General features: G+C 45.9%; 1 protein-coding gene across 1 annotated transcript; it reads left to right on the top strand.

Moving 5' to 3' along the window:
- Positions 1 to 693: 693 nt before the first annotated feature.
- On the top strand, positions 694 to 12,275 carry cers2b (ceramide synthase 2b). The gene is made up of 11 exons (XM_076154703.1): positions 694 to 1,179; positions 5,796 to 5,969; positions 6,805 to 6,922; positions 7,075 to 7,193; positions 8,497 to 8,554; positions 8,931 to 8,981; positions 9,105 to 9,197; positions 9,671 to 9,799; positions 10,154 to 10,260; positions 10,365 to 10,518; positions 10,618 to 12,275. Exons 2-11 carry the CDS (start codon positions 5,797 to 5,799, stop codon positions 10,774 to 10,776), a joined length of 1,161 nt encoding a protein of 386 aa, XP_076010818.1. The 5' UTR covers positions 694 to 1,179; position 5,796; the 3' UTR covers positions 10,777 to 12,275.
- The last annotated feature ends 977 nt before the right edge of the window (positions 12,276 to 13,252 follow it).

Here is a 13,252-nt window from a genome sequence, read left to right as displayed (position 1 = left end):
CATAATAACCTTTGAGTTTCCCCTCTGGAAAGTAGCTGACTGCACTAATATCTGCTACACAAATATATCAGAATGCCCCAAACACCTGAAACTGTCCAATGTCAAAAGTTTTGATTAGATTTAATTACAAGAATACTCATGTGGGCACTGAACCATTTCCATGTTTCCTCATGCATGCAATTGCTGTTTTATATGTTTTGCAGGAACATCAAGTAGTGGGTAAGTGTTAAATACAAATAAACAAGGTGGGACAAAGCCATTGTTTGTTTGCAAATCACGAGTACATCTCAGGTTGGCTTGTGACTATACTTGTGACTTGAACAACAATGAGCTGGACCTGCTGTGATGTTCCTCAAAACCACTGTAAGGTCCAGTAGGAAATGTTTGATTTCTAACTAATTTTACATTATCGTGTGAAGGGAAAGATGACGCAACGAGGAGGTAAAGGTCACATGAAGAAACCAGATAAGTGTGTTAAAGGCTGGTGGCTGCCATGAAAACGTGAAACACGCTTGTAAATTATTAAAAAGGAGCCGATGGACGTAGAGAAGAGGTTTAAAAAAACATTTCACATAGCGGAAACACAACGTGTGTGTGTGTGTGTGTGTGTTTGTTTGTGTGCGCGCGCGCGCGCGCGCGCGCGCTCCCTCATGTGCTTGTACGTCACCCGCGTCCCTCCCTCCCCGTTATCCGCGCACTCCTCCCTCTCTCCGCTGGGCTCACTCCGCTCTCCTGCCGGCCCGACCTCCGCCTCTTCCCGGCCGCACACCCAGCCAGACCCCGCCGACTCCCCGGGACACCAAGCAGGGACTAAATAGGTGGGACACGACGAGCAAAAAAGAAAAAGCTCAAACCGCCCGGCTGAACATCTGTACGGGACACACACGCAGATACATCTGACCGGACAGCAGCGTCTCTAAAGGCTTCACACCGTCTTTGTTTTTCATAATTTTAGCCCTTTAATGGAAACAAACTTTGGTCTGTATGGAATGATGTAAAAACCAGACCGGACCCTAAAGTTGGACACATTACTGCGTCCCCCAGAGCACCGTCAAGCCGCCTGAGTGCGTTCAACAGGACCGTTAGCTTAGAGGTGGAAGCCGGAGGACTTTCCGGAGAAAATACTCAACCACCATCTCTGTTTTTAGGACACATTTAACCGAAAAAGGCTCCAATTAAGTAAGTACCTTTCCCTTTCACTTTCATGTCGGCGGCCAGACCTTTTTCGTGTGTGTGTGTGTGTGTGTGTGTGTTTCTGTGTTTCGTTTAGACGTCATTACGCATTCTTGTAAGACTTGATTGATAAAAAACGTGCCTGCTCCATTAATAACTCTTTAACGGTACACTTGGTAAACACGCAACTGGGATAAAGTTTTGAACTTGAGTCTGCGTTTGTGTGTGTTTGTGTGTGTATGTCTCAGGCCTGGACTCGTTCTGTTGTGTAACGGAAACATGAGTGTATCCTGGCGCATGGCTCATCGGTGTTCTCCTAAAGTCACTCGTGTGTTTCACAATCAGGATCATCCCGAGCTTGAGTCACGCGTGGATGGAACACCGTGACCAAAGGTTCAGCGTTCATACGGAATAGTTTCACTTAAAAAAACAACAACAACCCTCCATCTGTGATCTGTCTGCATTGTCGTCTCTTTTCCGCTAGTTCTCTCAACCAAAAAATTGCTCACAAACTGTCATTGAACGCACCACGACCACATCCAGAGATACAGTATGTGTGGGAACGTGTGTCTGTGCGTGTGAGCTTGTAAAACAGTCACCTACACTTAAGATTATACATTTTTAGAAAGAGCTGGATTAGATTGTAGATATGTTTCACTCTTTGCTGCACAAAATAATAAATAAAGACAAAGACACATTCACAACTTCCCCCGCTCATCATCATGATGAGGTCTGAGCTTGGAGCCTTCTGTTGCCACTGTGTTTCCAGTGTTTGATCATTTCCCTCTACAGCCTGAAGGACAGGCTCACACACACTCGGGGGCTCATCTAAACGCCCTCAGCAAGGTAATAGTTCTCATTCAAAGAGCCGCCTTGGCCTCCGTCCAGTTAGGAGAAGAGAATCAGCATGACAATAATGCCCTCACACCTCCAGCAGCAGGCCTATTTAAGACAGTCTGTCTGCTGATTGAATCTTCTCTTCAATAATGCATTAGGGCCCATGGATCAATGTAAACGCTACTGAAGCTCTGATCGCTATCTGGAATGCAAAAACCAAGATAACATTGATGAATTACATGACAAAAGAACTGACTATCCATCCAGGACAGTGTGAAGTTTTCTGTAACCCCCCCCCCGGCTTATTGATTCATTCAAAACAAGCTCTTTTCCATCAAACCCAAGAACACAGAGGAGGAGGAGGATGTTCTGCGGGTGAAAATGTGAAGGAGGTGAGTGAGTCAGAATGCCGTGGCTCCAAATGTCCAATGCATGACCCGAGTTACAGCTAACGAACCATGTGCACAGAGCATGCCAGCCTTCTGAGCTGCCACTTCATCCCACCACAATGTGTGCATTCAGCACTTCACGCGTCAGCCGGCCTGCTGCTAGGTAAACCATGGCTGCACCCAGCAAAGGATGTCACCACACAACTGGGTGACATACTTTAACACAGACGGTCTACTGCAGGCAAAAGTTCACACCTGGTTCTTTTTAAGGATGATGGATGATTATCTTTATCTTTAAGGGTGGCATGTCATCAGCCTTTGTCCCAAATGTTTTGCCTTTTGTCAATGATCAACCTTTTAGGCAGAGGTGGTAAAGCTTTGAAATAACTTCTGTTTCCACTTTTGCTGGTGTTGCTTCTTGCACAGCTGCAATCCCATCCTGAGTTGTTTTCATTCAATCTCGGATAGCTACCAAATCATGTGCTAGTTAATTCTCTTGCTCTTGGTTAGCCAGCTTGTCTCGGTGAATCTGACCTCCGTGGTTTCGCCGTAATTTGCGAGCACCTGGTCTCCTCCGCTCAAGTTTAAATGTTTACTTAGAAAACAAAACATTACAAACAGACTCTAAAGCCTCTTTATTAAACAATAGTGATGTTGTGACATCAAACTAGTAAAGCTGCAACAGTGATGTCATCCGAACCAACAAACAGACAACATTAGAACATGACCTTATCATCAGTTCTTCTTTTTTCCCTTAGTCAAATGCCTTATGACATCATGAGAAGATCATAACCCTAACATAACAATATTGGCTCAGTAACTATAAATGGTAATAACAATGGGTGCTGCTCCTTTTGATTGCACCTAGCAAAGCTGTTTGAAACGAAGGTCATCCATATTTGAGTTCTGTCCGAGATCCACTAATGGCCTGGAAGCAACAGGCCAGTGTGTGTGTGTGTCTGATCCTCAGCCATTCAGAGGCTCATCAGTGAGTATATGTGCGCCTGTACAACTGCCCATACATCCTATTAAAATGGTTATAGAATACAGTAGGAGTTTAATTCATATTTAATTAAGGTCTGCTGACTTCTCTCTCTCTCTGCTCAATTTCAAACGCAGTCTGTGACCTTTTATGTTATCAGTATTCAGTCCGTGTGCCACTCTGTCTCTGACTTATCAAACCTGCTGTACCGAATACTCGGCTTCGACCTCTCATGTCAAGTAGTCTGTCTGATTCCTCTCTCTCTCTCTCTCTCTCTCTCTTTCTCTCTCTCTCTCTCTCTCTCTCTCTCTCTCTCTCTCTCTCTCCCTCCCAGTCATTTTTCAAGGCTGTTGTTTGTGTGATTCAACCCTCAGCTAGCAACATGAGCATGGATGGATATGAGTAAAGGGATATGTGTAAACACATGGGTAGTGTGTGATTGGTGACTCACAGTCAGAGCACATTGTTCAAGACTGATGTTCCTCCGGTTGACTCAGGCACCAATCTGGGAAAGCCACTGATAAATAAAGGATTAGGTGACTCCAAAAGATCTTATCCATCCACGGAGCTTGAATAGGAGGAATGATGTGTGTGTTTACATTCTCTAAATATTCCCTGCCGCTATACCAGGTTCCAGTCTGGACGGCTTACATTTCCCCCCACTGTTAAAACCCAAACTGGGAGGCTTTCGTAAGGAATTGCTTTATGGACATGTGACCCTAAGTTTCAGGTGAAGCCACAGAAACACATCAGTAACAGCTGGATCTCTGTTTACACTCACCACATTCTTATAATGTATATTTAGAGAAACAGATAACTGGACACACAGAGAGACAACTTCCTTTCTACCTCCCCTGCCAGAGGCATCCTGTATTTTGACTGGACGCCTGAAATGGCCAGAGTCTAGTCACATGATCACGTGGGCCAATCAGATGTGATGTGGATGAAGCTGTGGGGGGAAAGTGCTTTAAGTCAGCGGGGCCCTGGAAATATTCTGTTGGATCCCAAACTGCCTCCAGATAAACACCAGTAGATTTGCATATCATGAAGCAACACAAATATAAAGAATCCCAGCGGTGTAGCTTCTGGTCTTATTTGTTCATGAGTGTGTGTGTGTGGGTTAAAGAAGTGTGCCAGCTGACTGAGACATTAGTTTATGACAAATGACTTGTTCCACAGGGAAGTTACCACAGTCGGATATCTATCTTCATTCTTTTGCCCTTTGAGCCTACATGAAGATACAGCACTCTGCGGTTAGATTACACAGTTTGTACCCATTTAGACATGCAAATCATCAGCTCATGCTCATGACCGGGCCGTCAGCAGCACAGTGGAGGAGGACAGGAAGTGAGACACACAGTAGTGCTTCTGAGGTGGGGAAAAACATGTCACCCATCTCTTCTACCACCTGTGCAGAGGGGAGAGAGAGAGGGGGGGGAAAGCCCGAAGCTCGCCCAGCCGTGCTGCTGCAACAGGAAACAGGCGCCATGACTAATATGACATGAGGTGGAAAATAACCCGCAGACTCAGCCGCGATTACAAAGCATCAAAGACTGTCAGAGGCCTGCAAGTACAACAATTTAGCTCTTGCGTAAGCGTGTGCGGAGCAAAACATGGGCGCATCCGAACACACATTTCCCAGTTGTGTGTGAGTAAATTCAGCAGCATATTTGAGAGAAAGTAAGGCATGTTGAGGGAGGATATTACACAGCCTCCTCCCCCTCTTAGCCAAAGAGGGAATCCTGCTTGATTTGGGAAGGGGAGCAGCAGGGCGGAGAGCGGACGTGGGAGTGAAGTGGTTGCAGTAATTTGGCATTTATAGCTGCAGCGAGGCGCATGGGGACTCCAGAGTGTGTAGCATGTGGCGGCACACCCGCTGCTCTGCACATATGGATGAATCATGACTCATATCCCTCAGATGCTACTTCTGCTGCCACTCCCTGAGCCGAGCAGCAGAAACACTCATCTACATCCTCCCCCCTCCCCCCTCCCCCCCTCCTTCCCTCTCCCCCTCTCCCCCCTGAGTCAAACCCACAGCTGCTGTCAACTGTTGAGCAAAGCATGAAGGAAAGATTTGCTCAGATGTTAGTCTTGATTTTGCCCCTGTGTGGGCCTCCTCACTTCCCTACACACGCTCTGTTATATGCATCAGGAAAAAGCTTAGAGCCAGACCTCCGATGAGAGGGATTCTTTGGCAAATAATAAAGTGCCATCATCTAATTCTCTTTAATTACATGCCTCCGAGCATTCCTGAGTCACAGATCTCTTGCAGTTCCAGCCAGGCCTGCACAGCAGATGTGTGCAGGCCCAGAGCCTTCAGGGCCTTCTGGAGGGGCGTCTGTAATGTAGAATGTGTCCGTCAGTGTTTTGCGAGGCTTGTTGCTGAGGCTTGTGTGCCGTGTCTCTCGTTTCAGGATGCTGTCAGGGCTCAGCGAGTGGTTCTGGCAGGAGCGGCTGTGGTTTCCAGAGGGCTTGGGCTGGGCCGACCTGGAGGACCGAGATGGCCGCGTCTACGCGAAAGGCCGGGACCTGTGGGTGGCGCTGCCCATCGCCTTTGTATTCCTCATCGTACGTCAGATCTTCGAAAGGTCAGTCCACTCCGCACTGTCATGCTCGGTGTGTGTTCATCCCTCATCTATGTCTGTGTTTATTTATCTACACATTCACTTTCTTGCTATTTCGGTAGAGTAAGTCTTGATTTTCTCATCTTGTGACACGATTGATCAGAAGTCAACACAGAGCAGGATTCCCCCCGTCGGGCGTGCCCGAGGGAATAAATCCTCAGTATGTGCTCAACCGGCTATAATGCTATAATGATCATTTATACAGGGACATTATTGTGTGTACAGAATACATTCCTCTCTGATTAAATCCCTGTAGATCTCCTCTTTGGCCCTCACACAGAAACGCCCCAGGCTTCCTTAAACACCCAAAGTCCCCAGTTTTGCCAATTACTTCTCTATCAACCGGCCTCCAACACAAACACGACGGTGTCCTTTGTTAATCTCCTCTGATCTCCAATTATATTATTTCACTTAAGCATGCAGTTTTTATCTTTTTACTCTAAGTAATTATTTAATCTCCCTTCTCCTGAGCCGTACACTAAGATAAGCAAAGGTCTGTTCTCTTAAGTGACTCATTGTTTCTCAAATACACTCTTCCAGCTTCATTACGCAATCACGTCATTGTTACCTTTGCTAATGCCAAGAAGCTCCCTTCCTTTTTGTTGTTTTCCATCCTCACCTCTCATCCATCACGGTGAGCGCAGACACACAGTATGTACTCCTACTCTGTCCTACTACTGTATGATCAAAGAAAGTGTGTGTGTACTCTTCACTGCTTCTCCCTGTTTCTCATTTCTCTTCACCGCTTGGTCTGCGTTTGGTCTCGTGTCTGACTCGGGGGGTCGTTGTGTCTTTGCAGGACGGTGGCGACGCCTCTGGCCTCTCTGTTCGGGGTCAAAGAAACCGTGCGGCTCAAAGCCCCGCACAACCCCACACTGGAGTCGCACTACTGCGCCGTCACCAAAAACCCCTCACAGGTACATTCACACTCACACGGAAGGGAAAACGCATTAACAACACACACCGATCAGTATTGTGCGTCGCAGAGAGCCGCATAATAAACACATACGAGTGACGCTCACAGTACATGACAGTAATTGTGGTGTGTTTGTGTTTGTGCTGTTCTCAGAGTTCCATCTTGAGTCTTTGTAAGCAGACGGGACACTCAGAAAGACAAGTACAGCGATGGTTCAGGAGACGGAGGAACCAGGACAGGCCCAGTTTGCTGAAAAAGTTCCGGGAGGCCAGGTAACTCAAACGCTCAGGCGGATTTAAACGTATATACCGTATGTGGTCGCTGCTGGCCGTGCTGCAGGTTGAAGCAGCTGCCATCCTCACGCTCTTATGGCTATAGGAGCACATGTCTGAGGGCTAAAGTATCCCTCTATTTATATCACACATTCATTACAATACCACTCCTCGTCTATCACTCCTGTACCCTCCGCGACACACACACACACACAAATCCAACCACCCACACACTCAGTAGCAAAGGGCACCAGGGTCTCTGTCAGCACCTTTGGTTATTTTTGCATGTGAGCGTTTGCCGTAGCAGGAGCGCTGTTAAACCAACATCACAATCACCTGATAAGACCACAGGCACTCGCCGCGGCAACAGATGACACCGGACCCCATATATGTATCCGCAACCGAGCACGCGCCAGCATGACTGATACCTCGTAAAATATGCAGCGATGTGCATGAATGTGTTGGGTATTTAGTAGATAATGTGTTAACCCCGTGTGTGGCGTTGTGTGTTTAATTCCCCCTGTAGCGACTCTCATTCCCATTAGCTTCATCGCTGCGGTCATGATCCATGTCATAGACGTGTGTGTGCGTCCTTTCTGCTACATGTGTGTGTTGATACCTGACACCTAAGCTGCCTTTTCAGCGGCCCGGCGCTCTCTCTATATGCAGATGTGCATGTGACTGCATGTGTGTGGCTCCCTGGTTATGGGGTCGCCTTGCATCGCGTGTGATTTCCACATTTCTCTGCTCAATCAATCTTTTGTGTCTCGGCACACAACAGGCTTTCTGTTTCTCTTTCCTTATTTGCCCCTCCGGTGGATCTGTCCCACTCGCCGTGTCTCCTCTTTCTTTCCGTCCCTTTCTGTGCTCTCCTCTTTCTTACTGTTTGCATCTATGTCGCTGACTGTGTTCTTTCTGAGGCTGCAGTGGGTTTGACCCCTGTTGGTGTGTGTAGCAGGACACTAACAGGCAGGATACTGTCTGACGGCTATAGCTGTCTGTGCGGGGACGCCAGCACGTGCTGGGCAATGTGTGTATTTCTGTGTGCCTCGCTGTGTGTGTGTGTGTGTCTCAGTGTGAGTGCGTATCCTGATTTGACATTCTCCTGTTTTTCAAGGCCACCCAATCAGCAGACATTTCTCCTGTGCACCCTTCTGTGAGGGAGACGTTGTGTGTCTGCATGATGTGTTTATGTGTATGCTGAGTAGAAAATGCTTCTCATGTCTTTTCCCCAGTGACTGAGTAGAAAGTGTGATTGTGTGTGTGTTTGTGTGCGGGTGTGTGTGCGTGTGTTCTCTTGCAGTTGGAGATTTACCTTTTACCTTCTTGCTTTCATTGCTGGCCTGGCCGCCCTCATCGATGTGAGTAGTGCCACGCTAACCTGAACCCCCCTTCTCTCCCCGACACACACACACACACACACACACACACACACACACACACACACACACACAAACACACACACACACACACAGACACACACACACACACACACACACACACACACACACACACACACACACAAACTTACTGTCTCCTGTTCCCATGTTCCCATCCTCATCCATCACCCGTCCTGCCATCATAACTCAAGCGTATCCATGGTAGTCTTGTGTCTTTGCTGTGATGATCTCGCCTCTCACAGGGCAGATGTGTTGACGCATTGCTATGCTGACTCAGCTGATATAAATACACCTGTCTACCTCTGCTGTCCCGCTCACACTCCATCTCTCCTTCCAGAAACCCTGGCTGTATGACCTAAAGGAGATGTGGGAAGGCTTCCCTGTGCTGGTACGTCTCTGGAATGTACACTGAATGTACAAAACACAAAGACACCTTCCCAATATAGCGCTCCTAATATAGCCTCAGTGGCGTATGGATCTGAAACTAAAGACCTGTTCCCTTTTGCTCCAGACGTTGCTGTCCTCTCAGTATTGGTACTACATGATCGAGCTGGGTTTCTACGCCGCCCTGCTCTTCAGCGTGGCTTCTGATGTCAAACGTAAAGTGAGTGGAAATACAGTCCATCAAACGGAATGGATGAGAATTCACACTGACATCATGATCAGCTGTGCATAATAGCCAAGAAAACCGTGTGTTTATCTGTATCTGATCAGTTTGACATTTGACATGGATTGTGTGAACATTAGACAGCTGTTACACGTGTGTTCGTGTGTGGCTGGACTTTGTTCAACCTGAATCAGCCGAGCGTAAGACGGGCAAATCTCACCAAAGAGGCACAGCGTGTTCCTCCAACACCTGACCTAAGCAATCACAACACACGCCATAAACACACACACACACACACACACACACACACACACACACACACACACACACACACACACACACACACACACACACACACACACACACACATAAACGTATATTCTTAACATTTGTCTTTTTCTGTCTCCCACTCTCTCCCACTCTCTCCCACTCTCTCTCCCTCTCTCTCTCTCTCGCTCTCTCCCTCTCAGGACTTCAAGGAGCAGATTGTCCACCATGTAGCCACAATCCTCCTCATCAGCTTCTCCTGGTGCGTCAACTATATCCGTGCTGGAACTCTCATCATGCTGGTGCACGACTCATCTGACTTCTTTCTTGAGGTACGCCTCCGTGTCCGCCACCTCGTCCTGGCAAGACATCAGACCAGCTGGCGGTCTGTCCAGTCCACACGTGTGACTGCTTGACATGACATGACCCTGTGTACTATTCACAATCAGGTCATGCAGTCAGGAAGAAAGGGTCCATGCACTAATACCACACAAAGAACTATATATAACTATACATCCATGACATTTATACACAATAAGGAACAAGACACGTGTTTGGAATGGAGTTAATGTTTTCATTCTTACTGAATATTCCCTTTCATATGCGAGTGGAGTAAAGTGATTATATACTGCCACCTGGTGGATGTTACTTCAGCTCGATTGAACTTCTGTGTGTCCCACTTACAGTCTGCAAAGATGTTCAACTATGCTGGGTGGCGAAATGCCTGCAATTACATCTTCATTGTGTTTGCTGCAATCTTCATCATTACACGACTCGTCATCTTTCCCTTCAGGTAAGGTGATCACATCAACACACACACACACGCACACATGTATAAGCTCTATTAATGTACATACAACTAAAGTTCCCTGCTCCTCCACCTTGTCTCCGTTGCAGGATTATCTACTGTACATGGATCTACCCTGTGACCATCTATAAGCCGTTCTTTGGATACTATTTCTTCAACGGCCTTCTGATGGTGCTGCAGTGTCTACACATCTTCTGGGCTGTTCTCATTATTCGTATCGCAGTCCGCTTCCTCACCAACAATGTGAGCAAACATATGTTAATTTAATGTTAATCTGAGCTGCAGGCATCCTTGATTTCTGAAGTGTTCCTAAGCACCTTCCTCCTTTCTCTTCTCTCTCAGGAAAAAGTGGACGACGAGCGGAGTGACAAAGACGAGACGGACGAATCTGAAGAGGAGGAGGAGGAGGAGAAGGGGGAGGATAAAAAGACGAAGAAGAAAAATGGACCCGTGCAGAACGGTCACGCGGTCCACAACAACAACCACAGCAAGACAGAGTGAAAGCAAACAAGTGTCAGGACAAAAGAGTGTGAGAAGGACTCATATCCCTCAGTGGGGGAGCAGGAGAGACGGATAAAAGAGAGAGAGTAATGTGACACTGTTGCTCTTGCACAACACGCAAACACACACACAGTCGTACACTTTGTCGTTTTTTTTACGGAGATCCAGCAGATGGTACACAATCCAGTCACTCATTCGGTGGCGTGGCTTTTTGCTTTGTCGTCAGAGAAAATGCACCATTGCCAATGTGATGCGAGTCACTTCAGCAGGTCATCCAGAATTTCAGACAGGGAAGAACATGAAGAACGAGGTGTGGAAGTGCAGAGTGAACACAGGGGGGAGTAGCGTCGCTTCTACTATAGCTTTCCTTGTTCTAACCACGTGCCTTACAGCTAATGGCCCTTATGACATTTTCTTTAAAATGCCATTGTAAAACTTTCTGCCTTAAGCATGTTTTGCCTGTTGCCACTTTGCCTTTTGTGTTTACCACTGAAAGAACAAATGAAAGTGACAGTTGGTGTGAGTGTTATTGAACGTGAGACAACGGGGCATTTATTTCCTCAATTTTTTTGTTTCTATGCAATAATATGTTTGCTCAGTTCCTGCAATGTCTTTGCACAAACTCACAGTGTCTCAAGTATTATGTGACATCTTGTCTGCAGTCGCACTGTGTCTCTGCTCACCGTTTGCAGCTCATGGACCAGTAATGATGTATTCAGTTGTGTAAAAAATTATCTCTGATTAAGGGAATTTGGTTTTAGATCTGTAGGTGACTAGATTACAAAAAGGGGGTTGTTATCATTATTTTCCATTTTTTATTTCCGTTAAATACATTAACTGTTAATTGTTTCTCTTAAGCATTCTGTTTGAATATCTCGTGGAAAAAACATTTTGATCCTGAACCATGCTAATGATGAAAACCTTTACAGAGCTGCTCTGCTCTGTCAAAAATCCAAGAGTTGGGACAGAGCAGATAAACCTTGTCCAGTTTTTAAAGTTGTGGTCCAGATTTCTTGATATCATTACCCAGCCGTGCAGCTTGTGTCAGCCTGGGTAGAAAGTCAAGAGTTGGTTGATTTTAGGTGTGATTCCTATGTCTGAAACGGGTTTACAGGTGTGTTTTATTACAGATATTGAAACAATGAATGTTTTGTTATGCTTTAAGAATTGATGTTACGTCAAGTGCCTTATGTGTATCTATGAGATGCTTCCTCTCTGCTGGCTTTTTGTCCTCTTTTCTTTCCTGTCTCCTATGTCGTCCTCCTCCACATCTCCTCTGCTCTCTGCAAAGCTTCCTTCTTCTCAAACTCTCCCTCATTCCACGGCCACGTTCCCCTTTACTAACCCAGATCAATCGGCAAAATCTCTCCCAGGCATAAGCAAACAACGGTGTCCAAATGACAGTGTTAATTTTTATTTTTTATTTACGAATTCTGTTTTTAATGATGCCTAAGTATTGTTATTAATAATAAAAGCCAAAATGATGAATCACAACTACAGCAGCTTGTCCAGTGCTGTTTTCATTTGTCTCTATGTGTGCAGAGACATCAAGCAGATGCACTGAATCTGATAGGCTTCACTGTCACAGATCTAATAACATAAGACAATCAAAACACAGCGTATTTTGAAAGGATATGTGAAACAGCAGATCATATTAAATACCATGTGGAGTGGATTTTATTGTGGGGTAGAGGGCAGCAGTAGAGGGCAGCAGAGACGCCCTACAAACGTCTTAACATGTTTGTTCTCATTCATGTAGATAAAAGAATCCATAAGTTATTTTATTTTGCAGCTAAAACTAACCAACTAAAACTCCCTTCCTATACTGTACGTACTATACAGAGTTTCCAGTTTTCGTGAGAGGGGAGGCACCCTACAGCAACAAGTAACCACCTAACGAAAAAAAGTGAATTAAGCAGCAGACATGACACGCCAACAAGTACCAACTGAGTGAAATCAAAGCACGGCCCGAGCCTTTAAGGTGATTTTACATATGTTCCCAAACAACACAATTTGAGCCTAAATGTCAGCACGACTTTTTTGCACGAATTTCGCTCTAGAGCCATATTCATTTGCCTGGCTGGTACACAGAGGAAACAAACAAAAGGCTCTTATAGCACCATATGCAGCCGGAGAAGCAAATGCACGCAGTCTTACAACAATTGATGAGTCAAACATTGAGGAAAAATAAGCTTTCTAAACTTTTTCCAAAGCAACAACATGTAGGAGTTCAAAAACTTACATTTTTTACATTTGATTTGAATTGGCGGCTGTAAGTGCATCAGTTGATTGTGTGAGTGTGTGAGTGTGCGAGTGTGTGAGCGTGTACGTGCGTTGGTGTGTTTGGGTGTTTGGGTGTGTATGCCTGTGTATACATACAGTACATGTATCAAAAACATCAAACAGCCAGATAATGTCAACAGCAGTAAGTAAGGAAATAACATGCAAACACCTTAAAAGGCAGAAGAAGAAGCAA

The sequence above is a fragment of the Genypterus blacodes genome, unplaced genomic scaffold, assembly GCF_046128005.1.
Source record: "Genypterus blacodes isolate CSIRO-AG114 ecotype Tasmania unplaced genomic scaffold, CSIRO-AGI_Gbla_v1 ptg000063l_1, whole genome shotgun sequence".
Classification (NCBI taxonomy): Eukaryota; Metazoa; Chordata; class Actinopteri; order Ophidiiformes; family Ophidiidae; genus Genypterus; species Genypterus blacodes.
The sequence above is the reverse complement of the archived record's forward strand: the minus strand, read 5'-3'. Positions and strand labels throughout refer to the sequence as shown.

Bases quoted from the DNA above. Each gene is read 5' to 3' on its own strand.
- cers2b (XM_076154703.1), top strand. From the start codon at position 5,797: ATGCTGTCAGGGCTCAGCGAGTGGTTCTGGCAGGAGCGGCTGTGGTTT. The intron at 5,970-6,804 runs GTCAGTCCACTC...GTGTCTTTGCAG, and splicing joins GTACGTCAGATCTTCGAAAG to GACGGTGGCGACGCCTCTGG. The intron at 9,198-9,670 runs GTGAGTGGAAAT...TCTCCCTCTCAG, and splicing joins CTTCTGATGTCAAACGTAAA to GACTTCAAGGAGCAGATTGT.